At 48.4% G+C, this 22230-nt stretch overlaps 1 protein-coding gene and 1 long non-coding RNA gene across 3 annotated transcripts; one reads left to right on the top strand and one right to left on the bottom strand.

Annotated features, from left to right (window-relative positions):
• Positions 1-11583: 11583 nt before the first annotated feature.
• On the bottom strand, positions 11584-14004 carry CEBPB (CCAAT enhancer binding protein beta). The gene has a single exon (XM_027813573.2). The coding sequence runs from the start codon at positions 13675-13677 to the stop codon at positions 12691-12693; it is 987 nt and encodes a 328-aa protein (XP_027669374.2). The 5' UTR covers positions 13678-14004; the 3' UTR covers positions 11584-12690.
• Positions 14005-14205: 201 nt separating this feature from the next.
• LOC129737020 (uncharacterized) lies at positions 14206-18657 on the top strand. Of its 2 annotated transcripts, none has more exons than XR_008734333.1 (3): positions 14206-14553; positions 14679-17196; positions 17289-18657. It is a non-coding gene; the product is annotated as an uncharacterized LOC129737020 (long non-coding RNA). The 2 variants fall into 2 exon arrangements; XR_008734332.1 differs by having other exon boundaries at positions 14206-17196; positions 17289-17476; positions 18274-18654.
• Positions 18658-22230: the final 3573 nt, after the last annotated feature.

Raw genomic sequence — 22230 nt, 5'->3', positions numbered from 1 at the left:
GTCTTTTCCTGTGTCTGAATATTTGCTAATAGAGGGAAATCCACGTTGTTTGGGTCGAAGATGGGCATTAGATTAAAGAAGAGCATGCATAACTCACCATCTAGCCCTCTCAGTTGGCATTCAGGTGTCCGCGTGAGTTCCTGATTTTGTACAATTCCCCATTACTTTTCAGGAGAGGAAGCCACTCAGCATATTTTCACTCTTACTTTTTCCTTCCTGGAACTACATGAGGAAAAATTCATTATTAGACTAGTTTCTGGACCTAGCTCTCAGGAAACCATGCTCACAAATGCAAATCTGCAAAATGGGTGTGTGACTGCATGCCTAACTTAGAGATACGATTAAGATTACAGTTTGGGTAACTGACTATGCTAATATGCTTAATTAGTGATTTGCATATGCAAGCTTTTAAATTTCAGTAGTTGGTGATTCATGCAGTTAAGTGCCAACCTTAGCCCTGCTGTCAGATTTAGACAGGGTATGCCAGCAGTACCCCCTCTCCCCCACATCAAATGCACAGAGCAAGTGCAGTCACCAGTCAAGGTGTAATCTCCCGAAAATAGCCAGGCTTTGTCTGTCTGAGGTGCGAACATTGTAGGGCGATGAATCCTCCTGCTGCTATTTGGTAGCAGCCTTTATTATTTAATATTTTGCAATACTCTTATATAAATCTAATTGCTGTCTTTTATTTCACTAACTGAACTGTGCATTTGTTTGGTTGGAGGTGACCACCTTAATGAATGTTAATGATGAGAGAACAGTTAGTTGCCAATAGCTAGGGGTGATATCCCACTGCCTTAGTCAATCAGTTGGTGAGAGTTTATTCTGTTGCTGCAATGCTGGTAACTCAATAATTTGCTTCCTGATTTGTGGATGACCTTTCACCTAGACTTGGAGGGAGCTGGATTTGGCCTTGGGAACTTGCTTGTACAGTTTCAGGGCTTAAGCACACCAGGAACTATTTTGTTATTTCTGTTTCACTTAGATCTTGGAAATGTGCATTTTCTTCACGAGGGCAATTGCTCCCATGCAGGAAGGTCCTAAGTGTAAGTGCCAGATGTCTCAGATCATCAGTCTGGGAGACATACAGACTTTTGATTTATATAGCTTACTGGAGACACATTTTTAGCATTTCATCTAAAACAATAAGATTCCTAAAGTGAAAAGTAGAAAAGTAAAAATAATAATATGCAAAAATGTGATTATTGTATTTTTTTGCCTAGAAAAGTTATTTCACCAGCTTTTGCCAATGGTACCCCTGGTCACTGCTCGAGGGGAAACTGCTGCTTACTCACATGAGTAAGTCACTAAACTTGATCCCACTGTGACTGCTCCTCTTCAAACAGAATCAGTGGCTGCAAAGGGATGACTCAGAGGGCAAAACAGGATATAATGGGCCACACATGGGCATTCCAGAAGAGTGTGTTCTCTCCAGTGCTAATTAACTTTCTGCTCTGCAAAATACTTAACAATACAAAACATTGCTTATTTCTTTTTTCTTTGAACATTTCCATCAGCCTCTTAAAGGTGCTTTTATGAACTCCATTCAGTCCTTTTCCGTGTTGATTGACGAGTTAGGCCTAATGATGTGAACGGTTAATTATCATGACATGTATTATTGCATGCTTAATAAAACTGCAACGATACCCACCAACGTCAGGAATTACATACTGATCCCTTCAGAGAGAAGGGAATTTGAAAGGAAAATGCTGAGGACTCCCTGAAATGCTGTGAAGGCAGAGCTCAAATTCAAGGGTTGGGCAGGGAAGACAGTATCCAGCATTGAGGGTGATTTCAAATACCTTGAGAAGTACGAGGTATGATAAAAATATGGCCCCTGCAGAGGATTTCATCATGTGGGATAGGCTTCTTTACTCACTGAGTGAAAAAAATTACTTTCTAATAGCATCTACCTATTTTACATATATAATGAGCCAAACTCTGTGTGGTCACGTTACTGTCTGGGAAGTGCTGGGAGTGAGGGACAGTTGTGCTTCCAGTTATTTTCACCAGAAGACTTTCCCTGCTGAATTCATTCATATTTTTAGCTTTTAATATAAGCTTCAAATAATTAATATATGGTATTGTCAAGGTCTCGTATCTCATATTTCACAGTTCTTTAAACAAGTAATATCTGAGACACATCCAGGAACTATCTGTCCGCAGATAAAAGAACTGAAGCAAAGAAGGGTGTAATAACTTCCCTGAGATCTGAAATCAGTTTGCAGCAATGCCAGGTACAGGACACTTTCCTTACTCCAGAATCACTAGGTCATCACTCCTCTTTTCATCACTCCAGTTAATGTGGGGCTGGGTCTCCGCAGCAGTGGCTGAAAAGAGATCATCTGGGCTTAACATTTAGCACAGAACCAGTTCAGGGGTCCCGCAGCGTGCCAGGTCCCCCCGACTCACTTGGCTGCGTGGTGTGGCCAAAGCCCTGCTGAGATCCCTGGCTAATGTTTAATCCTTGCGGGGAGGCTGGAGGACAGCACAGATTAGCTGAGAGAGGCGTTTATTTGGAGGTCACATTCACCTCCCTTCTCCCCTCGAGACATGGTGGTAGGTGAAGGAGGGAAGAACCTGGTACTGCATTTGTAAAGAAGCTTCTAACAAGTGGACTTTTATGGCCTAGATTTTTACACAAGAATAATTTGATCATAAACAACCACGGATCTTGACGAGCTGTGGATGCAGGAGGCTGAGTCGGTCGGAGGTCCCAGGACATAAGAAAGGCAGCAATCCTCATAGGCGAGCTTTATGCAGTATGAAAATATTTTTACATGGGTAATTAATTTTCTCATTTATCCTCTTCACTTCCTAAAGAACCCTTCCACATAGCCAAGTGCCAGTGACAAACCCTTCTCAGAATAAAGCCTGTTTTGAAGCAAGTGACTGTCACAAAGGTCTGAAATGCTGATACCAGAAATGCTTATTTTAGCCCAGCAGAGACTAAACGTTTCAGTGGTGAGAATTGTTCAAAAGAAAGGAATACAGGGCTGTTGGGAGATGGTCCTCACCCTCTTCTTCGAATCCGTGAGGAAACCAGTGTGCTTTTGCATGGCAGCACAGCCTACCCATATTTTCACAAGCAGAAACACATGCTGCAAGGATAACTTTTCTTCTAGGAGGAAAACCAACCCCGTTGTTTTTGGCCTCTATAGTAATGAAGATAACTCTCAGGGTGGGAGCAGCATGTGAAAAATAAAGCAACATCTGCCTCAGTCTGCAGAAGACAAGAAGTAATAGACATAAGAGGTCCATATTGCCTCTTCATTATAGGAATTTGTTGATCAGAAGGCTAAGAAGGTACTAACTTGAGAGCACAGGTACTACCTTGATTAGCAGTTTCATAGTCTTGTAAAAAGCATCTCATTTTGCTTTCCCAAGTAGGTGGAGCTTTGTTGGCAGGTGGAGCCCAGGAAAGGGTTACCACTATTTTTTTTCCCACATCTAATGCTACCTTGAATGATAAAGTGGGATTATTGCATAGGAGAGAGTGCTGCGGCACACTGCAGGCTGCACCCTCCAGCCCTGCTCCACAGGCTCCCCAATGGACAGTCACTGCTGGAAGGGGGTGCGCAGAGGCCTTAGGAGGTATTTTTCCCTGAGCTGTTCCTGCTGCCCACCCTGCAGAGTGCACTGCTGCCCCCTGCGACCCCTGCTCGGGGAGTGAAATGTCTTAAAGCAGGATCTTTGCCTCTGTTTTTTTTTAAAAGTAACATTTTAGTTCCACCTATCATAGCAAACTGACTCCAATGCCAGTAAAGCATGCCTAATTGGCAGGATTTAGAGACTGATCATTTCAATTTATGCCCAGAACAGGTAGGGCAGCAATGAAAGCCTCTCCCACCCAACCCCACCCCTTCTCACCGATGTGCCTCATCCCTGCCCTGAAGGGACCACCTGGAGGGCTGAGAAGGGAGTTCCCTCCCTCTGCGCAATAAAAAGGCACAGTCCTACAGTAAATACCAGGTTAGGCTTACAGCTGTTTAATAGTTACTGTACCTCTGGTAATAAAGCTCTTGCAGGGCTCGTGCAGAAGAGCACCTGCTAGTGAATTAATGCAAAAGCAGGAGCCATTTGCTAAGGTTTTGCCTCTGAGGACTTGGCAGAAAACACTAGAGTGGCATTTTCACTTCATGTTACCATGAGGTCAGTGGGAAAATAGTTCATTGCCCCTAGCCTGTCTGTTGGAAACGGTTCCCATCACTGCCGCAGCTTGCAATAGCCTTCCCAGAACCATATGCTCTTTGGTATCACTTCCTTCTTTTCAGGCCTCTTCACCACATGGAGATCTGCCGCCTTGTCCTTTTTGCCAATCCCTTTCCCATCTGGAAGCCTCACTGGAGAACTGTATCCCCTACAACCTGGCGCAGTACTGTATTACAAGAGCTTTGATTGCATCATTCCTACCTACTCTGAGTACGGCATCCTTCACAAGCCAAAACCAAATCCACGGGAGCTAATTGTGGAGAAAGGAGCAATCAACCCATATTTATTATTGACAGAGGAAGAACTATCAAGGAGTAGTGGGTTTCCCCTGTAAAATGAGAGCACATATTCATCTAAATAAAATGCTTTGGCGGGGGGAAGCAAAAAAAAAAAGCAAGTCCTATACAATCACCATGCCACTGTGAGCCTTTAGCGAATCAGGCTTATGCAATTGCAGAACTAAAATAAAAGTAACATTTTCCAGTAGCCATTAGTAGTGCTTAGATTGCCCAATGCAGGCATCATTGCTTTTCTCAGCATCTGCTTTATCAGTTGTCTTCGAGCCCGTAGAAGTCCATGGTTCTTGGCAGCAGCTCTTGCTGATGTGGAGTGGGTTGTTGCTTAAGAAGCCTTTGATCAGCAGCCAGGTACTAACGCCATGCTCCGAAACGGTGGCTTGCCAGACCTGGCCGGCATACAAACTGGATGGGCTCCTTCAGTAGAGTAAGGAGGTAATCAGGATTCTTTTTGGCCTGTATGAGTGCATCTCATTTACCATCTTTCTGGACATCCAGATTTTCTATCATGGTTTCTTTCCCATGCCGCAGGTGCATCAGAGCAGTGTAAGCCAGAGGCCAGGCAGCTGCAGCTGAGGCTCTAGAAGGATACGTTTCGGCAGAGCGCTTGGCACATCCAAACCACTAAAGCTTGTGTTCAGCATCATTTTGCTTCTGCTCAGATGGAACATACACTCAAGTACTTTGTGGAATTGGGACCCAACAAGAGCTGTTAGAACATGGGCTGTATCCCACTTGCCAGATGTTTTGTTGTTTGGGTTTGGGTTGTGGGGTTTTTTTTTCCTGGGAAATGCAAAAATGCTGAAGCCACTGTCATCTCCTTTTGGACAGGAAGTGACAGCCACATCAGCTCATGTGCATGGATAGCTCTCTTGAATTTGAAAAGACATGAAAAATTAAAGTGGCCAAAATTTGCTAGGGCAGTGCTATAAAACTGAGCAAGGCACAAAGATTCTCCCAGAGACACTGTGATCTCAGATCCATGTATATACAGATCCATGTAAATACATCCATGTAAATACAGATCTATGCATTTACCATTACTCATGCGAGTAATAATAGTTCCACTGAAATCACTACAGCTACATGTATAACATGAAGCACATACAGAAGATCAGGATCTAAATATATAATAGGCAAATATACCTGCAGCTATGGCAACTGCTCTTATAACTAGAGATGCACATATGTGCTTACAGCTTCTATTACATTTAGGGGCTAACTAATAAGCTAAAGATGAACTGGTGAAAGAGCCAGGATGAGAAACTGTCTCTTTTGTTTCAAAGCTCAGTATTTATCCCTTGCATCTTAATTTCTGTCAGTGTTCTGCACTCGTTAGCTCTGCAGCTATGTAACTTGCTTTGAATGTAGTTAAGGACACTGCACCCAATAGCTAAAGTCATATATGAAGGCTTTCTGCCTTCCCTTCTATTCCTTCAGATTTGGGGACTCAACCCAGCACTGTGCTTTAAGCACAAAAATATTTTCTGCCACTGCGAGTGGTCATCAATAACTCAAAAGCAAGAAAGCGGTCCTGCTTGGAATGTAACTTCCTTCACAGAGCTGGCACGAAAGCTGGCTGGTGTGCTGAAGTTAAGTGTGAGTGGCTATGGTCCAGCTTGCATTCCTTTAAGCAACCAAACTCCTTGATAATTACTCCTTTTTTTGTAATTCTACTCATCTCATTGTGCCAAGTTATCCCACCGATTTTATTCTGCTTCTTGTACATTTAAATGTCAGATACACTGAAGTATTTTAATGAATTGCATTCTAGGTTTGTTTTCTGGCCTTTTGTATTTCAAAAAAACCAATAGAGATAGAATCTGTATTTTAGACACCTAGGCTCAGAGAAGGGTGGCAAATCACTGTCACAAACATCCACCCCCGAGTTATTGTCTAGATGGCAGAGGCTGGGGAAATTAGCAAAACAATGTTTCTGCTAGCGAGCCACCACTGCTCGCCTTCTGCTTCTCCAACCGGCTCCAGGCACTTTCTCTTGTTCTTGTGATTCCCTTCCTGAATTACTTCAGCCAAGTAATTGTTTCATCATGTTGCACAGAAATATTTTCCCATCGTGTCACCATGACATTAATTTCTAAAGCCAAAGCTCCTCCACTCGCTTATAGAAAGTATATCACAAACCTTTTGTGGCCCCGGCTCCCAGGTGAGCTAATGGAGGAGGGGGATACGGCAGGTGAGGTGTTAGAGGGATTTTTGCACTGTTTGAAGGAGGCTGTGAGTCCTATTACTGTAATTTCTAGGCAATATCAATGAGCTGCTTACCACAGGCTTAATGAACTGCTGTTGCAATATACTAGCAAACCCAAGGTATTTATAGACAACAAACAAGCCACTGCGCTTGGTTTGTGTGGGGATAGGGACCACAGCATCTTGTAGCCTCTATCAAAAATTCAGTTCTTTCCTCTGACTATCACGAAGTACAGAGGCGTCTGCATTCGAGCTGATCAAAACCAAGTCTGCTGACCGAGCCAGCATTTCTATAGTGGATTTTATCTTGCAAATTGTATGAAATTATGAGACCTAACTAAAACCTCTGATTTAAATACCCTGAACTCTGAGAAAGGGCTTTGATAGCTATGTAATGTGTGATACAGGAATCCCAGAGGCAAGAGCAAATAGGAGAGAGCAAGGTGAAAGCTGGATGTAGATCAAAGTCTTCCCTAGCTTTTAATTAGCTAGAAAATATTACTGGAATTTATTGTATGAATAATTGTAATAGTGGATATATAGATTTGTGAAAACTTTAAAACAATTTGGCATTACTCTGTGAAATTGTGGCAAACAGTCAGAAGGTTTGGAACTAAATGTATCCCTATTGTAAGTGTAGATCAATTAGCTCCAGCAACTATTAACCCATTTAACCTCATTTTGAATCCCAGCCATACAGTTTTTCACATCCAGGCAGATCTAGTGACCAGCATTTCTAGGAGGGGAACAAAACCTTTTATTCAAAACATAACACTCAAACAACGTAGCAGGTGAGGAAATGACCACAAAAGGCATTTTGATTTCTGATTGAGTTTCCAATAGATCAAATAGAGCACATCAGAATGACAGCTGTGCCGAACTTGAGAGCTGTGCCGTACTGCAGCACCCGAGGACGGGTGTGCTGGCATCACACCCCGGTGGCCACACTGCTGCCACCAGCATCATTTCAACGAGAAACTCTCCTGGAGTTTCACGTAGTTTTGCATCAGGCTAACACCGCACCATAAATTTCACATGATCCTGATGTCAGTGCAAGGCTGTATCTAATCTTTTTAGGTGTTTGCATACTCACCAGATTGCGCTGCTCGTCTGTCCAGGCTGGGGCAAAACAGCCTCAGTTCACCTGAAACAATCAGGAACCTCAGAAAACCTCAGGATATTATGCAAGTGTAGAAACACTTTACAAAGTTTAGCTTTATGTTGCAAAGATTAAACTCTTGGACTATGTTTTGGGTCCCAGCAAAGAGTTAAATAGAACTTCATTCTGTTAATGGTTTCACTTGTCTGTTCAGCAAGTATCTCTCAGAAGAGAACTAATTCCCTCACATATTGAATGTACAGGTTTAGCCACATGGTTTTATTTTTACTTTATCGATTGATAAAGTGTTCAGAATTTGAAGGGAATTGTTTCCCTGGGAGTAATTAGCTATATTCCCAGTTTGTTTAGATGTCCTGATTAATGTAAATGTATTAAGACCCTTTCAACTTTCATGCATAGGTTTAAATTTTTCTCCACACTTCATGTTAGTATATGACGTTTGCCCTAAAATTCTGACTGTTAACCATTTGCGTAGACTTAAACATAAAAAAGGCTAGCACTCAGGAGAGTAGTAATAAAACTTATTTTGCATTAGCAATTGGTAGGAAAAAGAGTTAGAACCAAATTCATCATTACCCCCCGTCCACCATATAATCATCTACATCCAGTACAAACTGAATGCAGAACCCTGCCCTTCCAGTTCCGTGGTGCTTCAGACTCACTTTGTGTCGGTATGAATGACAGGAAAATGCAAGACAATGCTTATTGTATCTTAAGCGGTATCACCATTAAAAAAAAAAAAAAAAAAAAAAAAGATGTGTAATTTGGCCTCATATACATTTTTTCTCTTTATTAAAGCAGATACTGAGTTGCATTGATTTTTATTCTGGTCACAGCTAATGAAACATTACTTAAAAACTAGCTGGTGTGAGAGTAACTTTGTATTATACATATCCACATCAATGACAGTTGTTCTAGCAATGAAACTGTAAAAGTAAACATTGTGCACAAAGTATTTTTTCAGGTTGTAATTTTGATATTTGAAAGCTATTGCGGAATTTCAATGAGGAAAAAACCATACTGTTATCAAATGTGATCAGGTCTCCTGCCCAATAACCCTTTGGTGCATGTGTGCAATTTGGATGATTTTATTTGACAGAGGAGAAACAGTTAGCACAGAAACAAGCATACGTTTGCCTGCATCTTCCCGGAGTCGCTAATGGAAGGCAGTGGGAAAAAAGTGAAAGCAACTCCATAGTGTCGGAGCTGCACAGGGTTATACATGCTTTGGGCAGATAAGAAGAAAGTAATAATGTCTATTAATAGATAGAAGAACTGCTAACAAAATTATAATTGTATTTTGAAATATGTTGTGTTAAAAGGATACATATGATTCCTTTTGCAGAACTAAGCACAACTGAATGCAAACACCTAGCAAATGATAAACCAGTGCTGGAAAGGGGAGGTCAGTGCTAGGGATTTGATCTTACAGGCTTATTTCTACGTAGGAAGAAACTCTGTTATTTGAGTAGCAATGAGAAAGACCTGTATGAGTCAGTCAATGTAATAAATAATTAAAAGGGGGTTGCGGGGGGTAAGCCCAAATGAAATGCTGTTTCCAAACTTCCATAAAATTCAGAAGTGGCTACTGAAGTGCCTTAACTTCTGTGCGTGGTTTGCCTGTATATAGACTGCAAAGTTCTACCACCAGCTGTACTGAGCCGCTTTAGGAAGAGGAGCGCAAGGGGAGACAACTGACATGTACCAAGTACTGCTCTCAGTCAACAGAATCTTATTTGTAATGGGAAACTGTATCAATATTTGGAGCTGAGGCACTGTTTGGACAGGGATTTTCCAATTCCCCCACTGTGATTAGAAAAAGTATTTGGAATCTTTTGTCTACTTTAGTACTTGGAGTTTTCTCAGATTCATTTCCAAACTTTTTTTTTTCCAAACTTTTTTTCTAGGAAATGTTTTAATTACAGGGGCTTTTTCATATGCTTGCTTGTAAAGCAGGGTGTTTCATGACCTTCATGCATTTAATTAGTGCGACAAAGCTCCTAAAATGTTAGTTATGTGGGTAATACAAGATTAAGAATGAAAGATCCAGGAATTCTCTTACTGACTCTTTCACGGATTCCTTCTGAGACTAGTGTAAAATTGGCACATTTATGTCCTCGATTTTCCTGTCTGTAACTGCAACTTTCTGACAAAAGCTCATTGCTGTCCAAGTTTCCTCCTGAATGAGAAATCTATCATCCTAATGAAGAGATACACTGGAATACAGCAATAATTTAAACATCATTCTTTAAATTGCAGCAGCACCACCCTAGCTCTCCTGAACTGTGGCAGGCAAAGTTTAAGGATGGGGATTAGCTCATTCATGCCTGGCAGAGCTCTAGCGCCAAAACTGGACTATTATTTAAACAAATATAAATACCTTTAGTACATCTTATCTTTCAATCTACCCTGCTTTCCAGCCCCAACAAACGGAACTTTTGATGGAAGCTGTGCCATTGAGAAAGAGAGAAGGGGGGAGAGAGAGAGAAAGAAAGAAAGAAGGAAGGAAAAGAAAAAGAAAAGGAAGGAAGGAAAGAAAAAGAAATAAATGTGTCTGAGGACATCTTCAGTCCTGCAGCAATTCCACCCTCAGCAGCACACGGTCCTGACTGGGAACACTGCTTGTAAGTTTGGGTAACATTACATGGCCTACAGCACAACAAGAAAATAGGATCTAACGATGTGGATAAGTTTCGTAACTATAAGAATAGTAGAATAAACAGCCACAGGAGGCTGGAGTAATCATCGTCACGAGGGACAGTCAAGACAAGATCTAACGTCTATCTTGCCTGCAAGAACTTGAGTCATGCTGGTGCAGGAGCTCGCTCACCCAAGAAAATCTATTCTTAGGGTATCATAAAAACAACTTAACTGCACTGTACAAATTAAAAAGCAAACGGGGGAAATCTGTACCAGGACTAACACTCCACTGCTTACTACTGCACAGCTCCTAGCAGGAGCTATGGAGGCACTGGGGAAGCAGGGAATGCATAACAAATGTCAGTAAGAGCCCTAGCAGATTTACCCGCAGGACGCTATGATCTAAAGTGTCAAAAAAAGCAGAACAGTTCTTTCAGTAGAAAACATGCTTTGCTTAAAGAAACACTACAAATAATCAACAAATTGAAGATTTGTCTTTCTGCAGTGCACTGCTGTTTGTATTGGAATATATAGGAGCAAATTAAAGTCCACTACCTTTATGCCAAAAAATCCTTCTGTGTTCAGCTGTCAGAGCAGAGATGATTAAGGATTTTATTTTTTGGGGTACTGGGAATCTGGATCGAAAAAAATTAATGCTTAAATTTGGCCTAACAGGAAAATGGAAAATGCTGAGTAAGACCTGATTGTTTGCCCAGCACTCTCCACGTAACTAGCTTGAGACTAACTTCTTACAGAGCTCAACACAGCAGCCTGCAGCGGGGGAAATACCATAACCTGGGAGCCCTGGCAAGGCTGGCTTGTTCCATCGGCAGGCAGAGCCTTATTTCTCTCTAAAACAAAGTTACGGCCTGCTACAAACCTCCTTCTCCTCTGCCCCCCCCCCTCCCCACTTCTCTGTTGCTTGTCCTCAGCAAACACACAGGCACACAGAAACAAACACCTCTCAGCAGAGAAACTAGCTACAGGTTTTAGAAAAATGTCTCAAGAGAAAAATATAAGGGGGTTGTTGAGATGCCTCTCACCTGGCCGGGTTTCATGAGAGCTTCCTGAGCAATGACCGAAATTACCGACATCCAACAGAAATGCTACTTTCTCATGTTTATTCCTGTAAACTACAAACATAAGAAATGCTGAATCATAACTTAGAGAATAGAAACTCTGTAAAGAAAACAAACAAACAAAACCTCATTTCAGGCTTCCTCCCTTTTTATTCCTCCCTCCCACTTCAGACTCGGTGTTACTTTGCCAAAGATTGGTCATGGTTTGGATAGCACATCTTGCTCTACACGTTCAGAACAGCAAGAAGTGCAAAAAAAAAACCCCAACACAAACACCTCCTCCCCAAACAACACCCAAGCGGCAGCTAAAGCAAGGGATTAGAGGAAATAAAATGAGGCAACAAGAACTGGCTAAAGCTTCCAGCTCTGCTCTTTGCTGGGTTTCTCTTGGGGGTTTTGTTTTTGGGTTTGGTTTTTCTTTTCCTTTCTCTGAGTCATAGAGAAAGCCAAAAGACCAACAAAAATCCTGATCCCTCATCACAAGCGTTGAGCCAGATTCAGCTAGAATTTCAACCCTGCATTTAATCTAACTTTAAACGTGCCTTCAAAATAAAACAAGCTACTTTTTTTTAACCTAGTCATAAAGTTTATTAAAATTGTTCATTAATGCTTCAAATGTAGCAAGAATGCATAGATCCCAAAATATACATATGTATTTTCTTATAGAAATAGATTATTCTTTATAATAAAAAAAACTGTAGGAACATCTTTAACAGATTACTCAATTCATGACTGACAGTTACACGAGATTGCATCATGTACACAGCATTCCCAGCCATGCTTAAAGGATTGCATCACTTTGCCCTTGCTCTCCTCTCGCTCTTTTAAATAACCCCAGCGCCCAGCAGCCTGCAGAGCCCGCCCGGGGCCGGGGCCGCCGGCCCCACCGCGCCCCACCGCGCCCCGGGCAGCCCCCGGCCCGGGCCGGCGCCCCGCGGCGGCGGAGCCTTCTGCCAACGTGTAAATAAAGACAAAAAAAAAAAAAATATTGCTCCCCCCCCCCCAAAAAAAAAAAATGTTGAAAACCACCCCAGGCGACCCGCCCGCCCGCCGGGCGCCCCCCTCGCCCCGGCCCAGCAGCGCGGAGCGGGGCCAGGAGCCGGCGGCTCCGCTCGCCCCGCGGCCCGGCCGGGGGTCAGCAGCGGGGCGAGGAGGCGAGCAGGGGCTCGGGCAGCTGTTTGAACAAGTTCCTGAGGGTGCTCAGCTCCCGGGAGAGCTGCTCCACCTTCTTCTGCAGCCGCTCGTTCTCGGCCGTCAGTTCCAAGACTTTGTGCTGCGTCTCCAGGTTGCGCATTTTCGCTTTGTCGCGGCTCTTGCGCACCGCGATGTTGTTCCTCTCCCGGCGGAGCTTGTACTCGTCGCTGTGCTTGTCCACGCACTTCTTGGGCTTGTTCTTGCCCGCCGGGGGCGCGGAGTAGCCCCCGCCGCCGGCGGCGGACTTGGAGGACTCGGAGGGGTTGGGGGTGCCGGGGGGGCTGGAGGAGGACGAGGTGGACAGGTTCCCGCTGCTGCCGCTCGGCACCGACTGGTAACCCAGGTAGGAGCGCACGGTGCTGCCGTAGGGTGAGGACATGCCCCCCGGTCCCGGCCCGGCTCCCCCTTCTTCCTTACGGGGCCCTTTGCAAGAGTCCAGGGTCTCGAAGACCGGCTCCACTTTGGTTTCCACGATCTGGGGCGGGAAGCAGCCCGGCAGCCCCCCCGGCTTGTGGCTCTGGCTGGCGCAGGGGTGGCTGTGCCGGGCGAGGCTGATGTAGGTGTAGTCGGGCTTCTTGCTCCCGCCGCTGCCTTTATAGTCCTCGGCGAAGAGATCGGAAAGGAAATCTTGGCCGCCGCCGCTGCTGCAGGGAGGCTCAAAGTTGCCCCCTGCTGCTGCTGCGGGAGGCGGCGGCTGCGCCGGCTGCTGGGATGCTAAGGGGTCCAGGTAGGGGCTGAAGTCGATGGCTCTCTCGTGGTCCCCTACGGTGAGCTCGGTCATGGAGCGGCCCCCGGCCGCCCGCGGGTGCAGCTTGTTGAGCGCAGCCAGACAGTCCGCCTCGTAATAGAAATTAGCCACTTCCATGGATTTAAAGGCGGGCGGCTGGATGGGGAGGCATGCTGCGTCCCAGGCCACCAGGCGTTGCATGAAAGCAAAGGGGGATGCGGGGAGGAGAAAACGACGCAGGGGGGGCCCCCCCGGCAGAGGATCAAGGTGCCGCCGTCGGGGTGGGGGGGGTCCAGACCCTGCCTCAGTCTGCGGCGCTGGGCACGGCCCCGGCTGCGCTGCCCACCTGGGCTGGCTCAGTCCCTGCGGCGCGGCGGGGCTTCACCGCTCCGGCTGCTGCGGCGGGAGCTGGCGCGTCTCCTCCGGACCATCTGGTTCTGGATCCCCGTGTCCTAAAGTCTCTGACTTAGGAAAGTTCCTTTCCTCAGTTATTTATAGGGGCGGTGGATCCCATAGCAACAGGCGCGTCACCGCCTGGCCGCCTGCCACGCTGCACGCTCGGCATCTGCTGGCCCCGGCCCCCCGGAGGAGGCACCCGGGGCGGGTGGTGCCGGTGCGGTGCCCCGCTGAAGCCAGCCGCAATAAAAGCGGGGTTTTGCCGGGGAGGGTCCCGCAGGTGCGGAGGGGGGAAGCCCGCGGCGCCGCCGCGGGCTTCCCTCCGCCGCTGTCCCTGCTTGCCGGTGCCCTTCCCGCAGGATCAGCTGTTTGCTCCTCAGGGTCTGTCGCAACTATCGCGACACACAGCCACAGGGCACCCGTGCACCCGTGCACCGAGGCACCGCGCAAAGCGCGGGGCAGCAGGAAATCTGTACGTGCGCAGAAACATGGGATCCACATGCTATTATTATTATTTTATTATTTTTTTTTGGAATCGTGCGCAGAAACATGGGATCCACATCGGGGTGTTTTTTTGTGCCCTTCCCGCGGGATCAGCTGTTTGCTCCTCAGGGTCTGTCGCGACTATCGCGACACACAGCCACAGGGCACCCGTGCACCAGCGCGGGGCAGCAAAGCGAGGTACGTGAGCAGAAACATGGGATCCACATGTTTGGGGTTTGTGTTTTGGTTTTTTTTTGAATCATGCGCAGAAACATGGGATCCGCATTTGGTTTTTTGGGGTTTTTTTGGTGCCCTTCCCGCAGGATCAGCTGTTTGCTCCTCAGGGTCTGTCGAAACTATCGTGACACACCGACAGGGCACCCGTGCACCAGTGCGGGGCAGCAAAGCGAGGTACGTGAGCAGAAACATGGGATCCACATGGTTTTGGGTTTTTTTGGAATCGTGCACAGAAACATGGGATCCACATATTTTTTTAATTGGAATTGCGGGGTAAGTTGGGGAAGGAAGACAGAATCTTGATGTCCGTTTTAATTAAAGACACCCACCTTGGGAATCAAACTTATATTTTCACTCTTACTCCCACATTTACCTGTCTACAAGCTGGTGATTCATCCCCAGCATAAAGGACATTAATTTAAAACAAAACATATAATTAAAGGAAGTAGGAGTGGCTTTCGCCTCAGTAAAGAAGACCTGGCACTGCAGGGAAAATGACACGGCCTCTTAGAATAATGTGAAGCAATCCTGCGGTGTGGGAAATATTGTAACGTTAAGCCAGAGGAACAGGTATTGCATTATACGATTCAAACAGTCAACTGTTCATAATGTTCAAACCTCAGAACTTTGAAAAGAGGAAGAATTCAAGAATCAGTGGATCATCAGCCTTTTCCTTTCTTTTTTCTTTTTTTCATTCGCTTTTTGCTTTTCACGGTTTTAAAAGGACTTTTTCTTTCCACAACAAAAGTCCCCTAACAGGTTTTCAGGCTTCAAATATTTCTAGTTCCATCTTTATCTACCGAGTTAATCTTTGGTGAATACACCAGAGATTAAATTGGAGCTGGGCCTGGCCAGAGAGCTGGGTCTGGAGGTTGCACTTGGAGCCCATACCTTCATAAATACAAACATCTGTATTGGGTGCAAATACTGGCAAGTTGCAGGGAGCCAGGGCTTGTTCTTCAGGCTGTTTACACCCTCATTCTGCGTCTTTATCCTGCATTCTGATCTGGCAGTTACATCCAGTGGCTGCCCTAACTGGCCCTTGAAACTCAGCGCTTCAAGTCGGTCTCATGCGCTTCCTACCTCCCCAGCCGCCTGTCTGGGGGACCTGCAAGGCAGAAGGTCCCCCGCCACGGTGACCTGCTGAAATACAGGGTTGGTCTTTCTTGGCCCGGCAGATCTCCAGCTTGCCACGGCCGTTGGCTAAAACAGAACCCTAAAGCTGGTTGGTAAATTTCCTGGGCAGTTTTTCAAGATATTTTTGGAGATCTAAATTTGCCCTCTTCAGATTTCTGCCCTGTTCTCTACTGCTCCGCAGCAGAAAGTTGTCCTCTTGCCCAGGCTGATCTTCCCCAACAAAATAAAATGTCTGTGCAACTGTCATGTGAAACAGATTATATCAGGGATGGTGTGGCCCACACCTCCTTTCCAGGCCAGTGCTGAGTAATTCCGTAGTCACCGAGATCGCGTCAGCCAGGGTGGTAATTGAGGTTGGATGCCCAGCTTGTCCCCTCCTTCCCTTCTCCCCCCCCCCCCCCCCCCCCCCCCCCCCCACCTCCGTACTGTACCTGGATCTCTTTAAACTTCCTCCAGCTCACCTCAAATCCCAACATCCACTCTCATGGAGCCGACGTCCGTTCTCAGCTTCTCATGGGAACCTTGTTGGCGGGACTAACCACTTATCCAAAACCTTAGCATTCGGCAAGCAGGTTTGGAGCTAGCTCTGGTCTCTTTTAAATTGTTTCTGCGCTTGTCATAACAAATGCATGGCCAGAAATGTTGGGTTTTTTTGAAATGGGAACAGGTGCAGAGCAAGGATTGCACCACAGAGGATTGAGTGGAGGTCTGGGCACCCCGACCTCTGTCCCTGTGAGCGCCATGGCTTGGCCTGGCCAGATGCACAAAGGCTGCTAATAATCAGCCTGGAAAACCTCAGAGAGATGCTTTAGCTAGGAAAGGAGATGCAGACATTCCTGGTGAAGGGATCCGGGCACTGCTCTTGCTCTGTGAAACACCCAAGGGCAGCAGCCCTTCTGCAGCATGTCTCCCAGCAGAGCCGCTTCCAGCAGAAAGGCAGTGCTGCTGTGAAAAGCACCTTCTTCCCAGTGATTTCATGATTTCTTTTTTTCATAACTAGTCAGCTGAGGAAGGAGGCAGCATATCTCACAAAATACTTACCAAGAACATAAACATTTTTGAGCAGAAAAAAAAAAATATTCTGATGCAATAGAATGCAGATCCCACTACATTCGTGTGTGGAACAATATAGATATTGGGAGGATAACAGAAGGACACCAGCATGGTGAAAAGGTGGAGGGAAGAATCTCATCCTCGCTGCCTATTTCTATCAAGAATTAAATTCTGCTCTCCAGTTTCCCTTTTGCACTGTAGAAGCCACAACTTTCCAGCTCCAGACTCAGACTACAATAAAGCCTTGCAGAGACATTTTCTTCCTGGAAATTGTCATCTTTTCCAGGATTTCTTGCAAACTCTCCAGTTCATGTGCTCCAGGTCTACATCAGCTGTCCCTGGAAGGACACCAGCTTTGGGGAGAAGCTATTCGTTTAATGGTGACGGCTCAAACACTGAAGTGTTTATAAGAAGGTCTGTGGACTGAGGATACTCTAGAAAAAGGCTGTCTCTGATTTCTGATCCTTCTTGCTGCAAGCTTGTCTCATGTATTATTGCCCTTGCAGTAGCTCATAGCAGATCAGTAAGATCAGAGCCGCATCACACAGAACCCTGTGTGAAGGCAACTGCCCACCCACAGACCCGCAGTCTAAAACAACGTAGAGGGGCAGAAGGGGGGCAAAGAGTAAAGGAGTTGATGCCAAAAGCTGACAGCTGCATCAGCGAACAAGATGCTGTAGGTGGTACCTTGGAGGTGAGCTAAAGAGGAGGACGTGAGGGGTTCTGGAGCAGGGTAGTATCTGTGCAAGCAGGCAGGGAGAGAGCACAGAGGTGGTGTGGGATGGGCTGGGGGGGCTGGGGTGGTGGTGTAGGAGGGGACCTCGCCTGAAAGACTGTCTTCAGTGGAGCAGTGTTGCAATAAAGGCTGCAAAATACAGAAGTAGAATTGAAATTTATTTCTGAGCATGTCGTGCGCCCTGTTTTTTCTTCTTCCTAGCCCCAGGTCCCTCTTTATACAGCCGCACACCTTAAGCCAACAACAGCTCATAAGTTGTACCTGGCAGAGGCCAGATTTCAATCTATTGCTTTCCACTTGCCATTCTCCACTGTAAAAACCCAGCACTTATGAAATGTCAGACAGGGACAATGTCTCAACTCGGAGAAAGGTTGGCTCTCCTTCCGTCTGCCCCAGCTCTTAGACCAGGCTCGAAACTTTGCCTCATTTTAACATAAAACACGATTGCCACATGCTTTCCTCTCTTCTGAAACCGCAGCTGCGATACTCTGCCTTGCAGTCTCCAGTGGCAGGGATCTCCTCAGGCGGTTGCAGGCCATGTCTCCTGGCCTCCTCCGCTTCTTTTGTTACAGACCAGAGTCCTCCCCCTCCCTAAGTGCTCCCTCACCCCTTGTTCCCATGTGGCATGGTGATGCTTGGGTATTGGTTGGTCTTCTGCTGATTTTCTGCTCACCTCTGACCCAGCATGCCTGGCCTTTGCAGGGCTGGGTTGCTCAATCCCCACTTTATCTACACGTTGCTCTTTGCCCTGTCAGTGCTGCAGAGACGACACCTGGAGATTGGCACCGTGGCCTCCAGCCGGTGGGACAACATGAGCGAAATACCTTCCCCTACCAGACTGAAAATTTTCCAGAGCAACTCGGAGGTCAGAGCACCCGCTCGGTGGCTCTGCGAAAGGAGGAAAAGGAGGGAGAGCCAGAGTGCGCACAAGCACCCGTGGACGGGTACAGTGACAGCAGAAGCTGCAGTCTCCAGTCCTGTGTTGCACAGAAAGTCCCTGCCGAAGCCATTCGGATGGCAAGACACGGGCTGTCTTTCTGAGCAGGACAGTAAGAGGTGACTTTTTATTTTATGAATAGCCTGTTTTCTTGTATTCCAAAAAAAAAAGGCAGGGAAGTTGCTGTCCACTAACCTTCCAGAAGTTGTTCGTAGTTCGTAGTTGTCTGCCATGTCCTAGGTAAGCATAGCCTCCTCCTTTGATGAATTTGTTACACACCATGGATTAATGCTTTTTTCTAGTGTATCCAAGCTTTTGAAAGATCCATCAAGGGAGCAGGGACTCTGCCCTTCCAGGATACCCTGCCAAGCATCAGAAGTTCTCAGTAACAGAACATGGTCATTCCTTTAGGAGATTTCTGAAAGAGAACTCAGAGGTCCTGAAGCTGCAGGCTGGGTAGCTGCAACTCCATGGTGTGTATTGCCAGGGGTGATGACATAAATCAAGGGAAGTCTTAGAAAGGGTGACAGGAGAGTGGGATTAAGTGAAGAATTAAAACATTTTTCTTCATTAAAAGCATTAAAGGTCTGTGCCCTGGACTGTACAAATAACTTTTTTTCCATCTGCTCTCATCTTGTGTTGAGCACCACAGGCTGCCAGGGGATCAGTTAGGACTTGTCGGTGGTGAGTGCTGGCGTCCAGAGGCAGCCCCTCGCTGGTCTGTGCCACCTGGCAGCTGGCCTTGGGGGACGGGGCACCAGGTGGGGACAGCCACAGTGTGCCGTGCCCCACACAGCTCACTTCTCAGTCCCTGTCATCTCCCTATCTTTGCATTTATGGCTTTGGACGGGAGCCGTAGGAGTGGCTATTCCAGCTCTCCCACCCACTGACACTTTCCCATGCCAGAGAGTCCAGCAAGGGAGCTGCAGCCAGTTCCTGCTCCCTCGGTGCCTTGTGGCTCGGGAAGAGCCCAGAGTTGCATAAGCGGGGGCAGCAGCCAGAGAAATGGGGCCGAGCGCTGCTGGCAGCCAGGCTTGGGGGGCAGCTCTCGGGTGCAGAGGGGGAAGGGGGCACAGAAAACTAGAGGTGATGGGCGAATTCGCAGGCTGAGCAGCAGCCAGGGCTGTGCCAGCTGAAGTCATTGCCATCGTTAAAGGTGGGGAGGGAGGGTCGGCGTCCCCCTGCCCCTGCTGCTCGGGGGGCACGGCTGAGGCTGCAGCCGCTGAGAGCAAGGGGCTGGGAAGGGGTCAGGCGGGGAGGTCCGTGGGGGTGCAGGGTTTGGGGGTGATGCCTCTCGTGCCTCGCTGGCCATGGGGCTCCGCAGTGGGCGGTGTGGAAGGTGTTCCCGGGGATGCCCCCTGCCCGCCCCCGGGCTGCTGGGAGGGGGCACAGGGTGAGAGGGGCGGCGGTGCCGCGGCGCCGCGAGCGGGGCTGCAAAATAGAGAAGTAGAATCGAGATGTATTTCCGAGCATGCGGTGCGCCCTGGGTGTCCTCCCAGCCCCGGGCCCCCTCACACAGCCGCAGACCGGCGGCCCCGGAGCTGCCCCGAGCGGGGCCGGGTCTCGGCTCCCGCTGCCCCCGCCGCGAGCTGCCCCCGCCCGGCGGCACCGGCCGGCGGGGGGCACGGCGCTGCGGGCAGGGCGGCGGCGCACACACCGCCTGCTCCCCCTGGGAGACCCCCGGACCCTGCCCCGCCGGCCCCCAGCCCCCTCGTCCCTCGACCCCGGTCCCCGGCCCCCTGCCCCTTGGCCCCTCGCCCCCCGGCCCAGCCCCACCGCTCCCGGGCGGCCCCTCGCCGGGGCAGCGCCGCCGTCACCGGGCTTGGAGCGCCACCTAGCGGCGTGCGGCGGGGCCGCGGCGGGGGCGGGACCGGGCTGGGAGCGGGGCGGGGAGCGGGGCCGGGCAGCAGAGCCGCGCCGCCCTTCAGAACCTTTCCCCGGCGCCCAGCCTGTGCTGGCGCCCCTCGCCACGGGCCGCTGTGGAACGGCAGCGAGCGCTGCCCCGGTGCGGCGGGGGGGGGGCCGCGCCCCCGTCCCCGGTAGCGCCAGCGCCAGGCGGGTGGCCGGGCCCGGGCGCCTGAGGGCAGCGGGGCCCTTCCGCGGGAGCTGCGCACAGACCGGCGCTGGGCTGCCCCTGCCCCCCCGGCCCCCCGGCGCTGGGCTGCCCCTGCCCCCCCGGACGCTGGCGCCACCGGGGGCCTCCGTGCCCCCCCGCACCCCCGCCCCATGCGGGGCCTGTCTCCTCCAAACAGCATCGAGGGGTCCCTGCAGCATCCCTCGCCCCACAGACTCCTGCCGGGAGCCCCTGCAGCCTCGGCCCGGCCCTGCTGGTGCCCGGCCCGGCTCACCGGGACACCTCACCGTCAAGGTGGCGTCTCTAAAAGCCGTGGCACCCCGGCGATGCGAAATCCTCATGGCTCCACCTTTCTTGCGATGTGGTGGCACCACAGCTGCACCAGCTCCTGGAATTTCACCAGAGACTATGAACTGACTTACTGTTTCTCCCCACTCCTCCAGGTGAGGACAAAAGAAGGAACGTTCCTCAGATGTGTCCCGAGCGAGCGTTGGTTCATCTCCAGGAAAGGACCAAATGCTCTCCTCAACAGTCTTCTGTCTCGTCACGTTGAGGTGAGATTAGAAGGGCCTTCAAAGCATCTTTTTCCTTCTGCAAGCTTGTCTTTAGGCACATACGCTGACATTATTACTGAAAGATGCAGCTTTATTCCAGCCAATACCAAGGGGAAACTAATAACTGTTTTCCAGGAGAATCTGACGAGCCACCCAAAGCCAACCTGGCTAGCAATTTGCTGCTTTTTCCTCATACTGGCAGCCCTTTTGCCTTGACAAAACAAGTTGACTCACAGATATTGGAGGTATCATGAGAAACACTCCCAAGAACTGTACCTCAAATAAAAGTTTGTATCTTTAACACACACATTCAGAACGTGAACATACGGTCACGCATCTCGGAACACATTTAAAGGTGCCGTATCCTGCTGAACTGACAGCGATTCGTTCACGTTTACACCATTTCTGTGCTAACATTGACGAGGTAGCTGGGACCCTAAGAGGATCTTGGCAAAACTCTCAGCATCAGAGCAGCCTCACCTCATGGAATCTAGTGAAAGCATTGGCATGTCTCGATGCCAGAACATTCCCATCCCTCCATCTAAACTCAGCCCTGTCCAGCAGATCGAGGCACCCCAAGCTAATGCCTTTGAATTGGCTCATTGCCCCATTAACAGAAAAGAGGAAAATCCCCCCTCAGATAAATACCTTCTTCTGGTCAGCAGCAAATCATCATCATTTATGGTTTCCAGACCTTTTGAGAGAGCGAGAGATGTATATAAAACTCTTGATAAATCCAGGGCTCGTTGAATTCCTGAGCCATTTTTTCCTTAAGAACCACTAACCTGAGCACATGATTCCAGCTAATTATTAATCACTGATGCTCTAAACAGCAGGGCGGGCTCTGGGAAGTGCAGAACATGCCTTTTGCCTGCTTCCCAAATGCAGTGATTGCAGCGCACCGCAAAGTGACAGTGCAGAGCAGTCCCTGACCGCCAGCTGTGTCAAGTTTTGGGATGTTCCCGGGTGGTTTGGTGCAACCAGCATTTCTGTTCCAGCTCTCTGGTGGGGGAGCCCGCAGGGCACCCCCTGTGTCACATCCTGCAGGGACAGGACCAGCACTGATCCTGTCAGGATGGGTGCAGCCGCGAGGCCCAGCCGGCACTGGCCTGGGTTGTGCTTTATGGTCCTTTTGGCCTTGCTGTCA

This window comes from Falco cherrug, chromosome 10, assembly GCF_023634085.1.
Source record: "Falco cherrug isolate bFalChe1 chromosome 10, bFalChe1.pri, whole genome shotgun sequence".
Classification (NCBI taxonomy): Eukaryota; Metazoa; Chordata; class Aves; order Falconiformes; family Falconidae; genus Falco; species Falco cherrug.
The sequence above is the reverse complement of the archived record's forward strand: the minus strand, read 5'-3'. Positions and strand labels throughout refer to the sequence as shown.

What these genes read in the sequence shown, in the direction of transcription:
- CEBPB (XM_027813573.2), bottom strand. Translation starts at nt 13,677, where the DNA reads ATGCAACGCCTGGTGGCCTGGGACGCAGCATGCCTCCCCATCCAGCCG.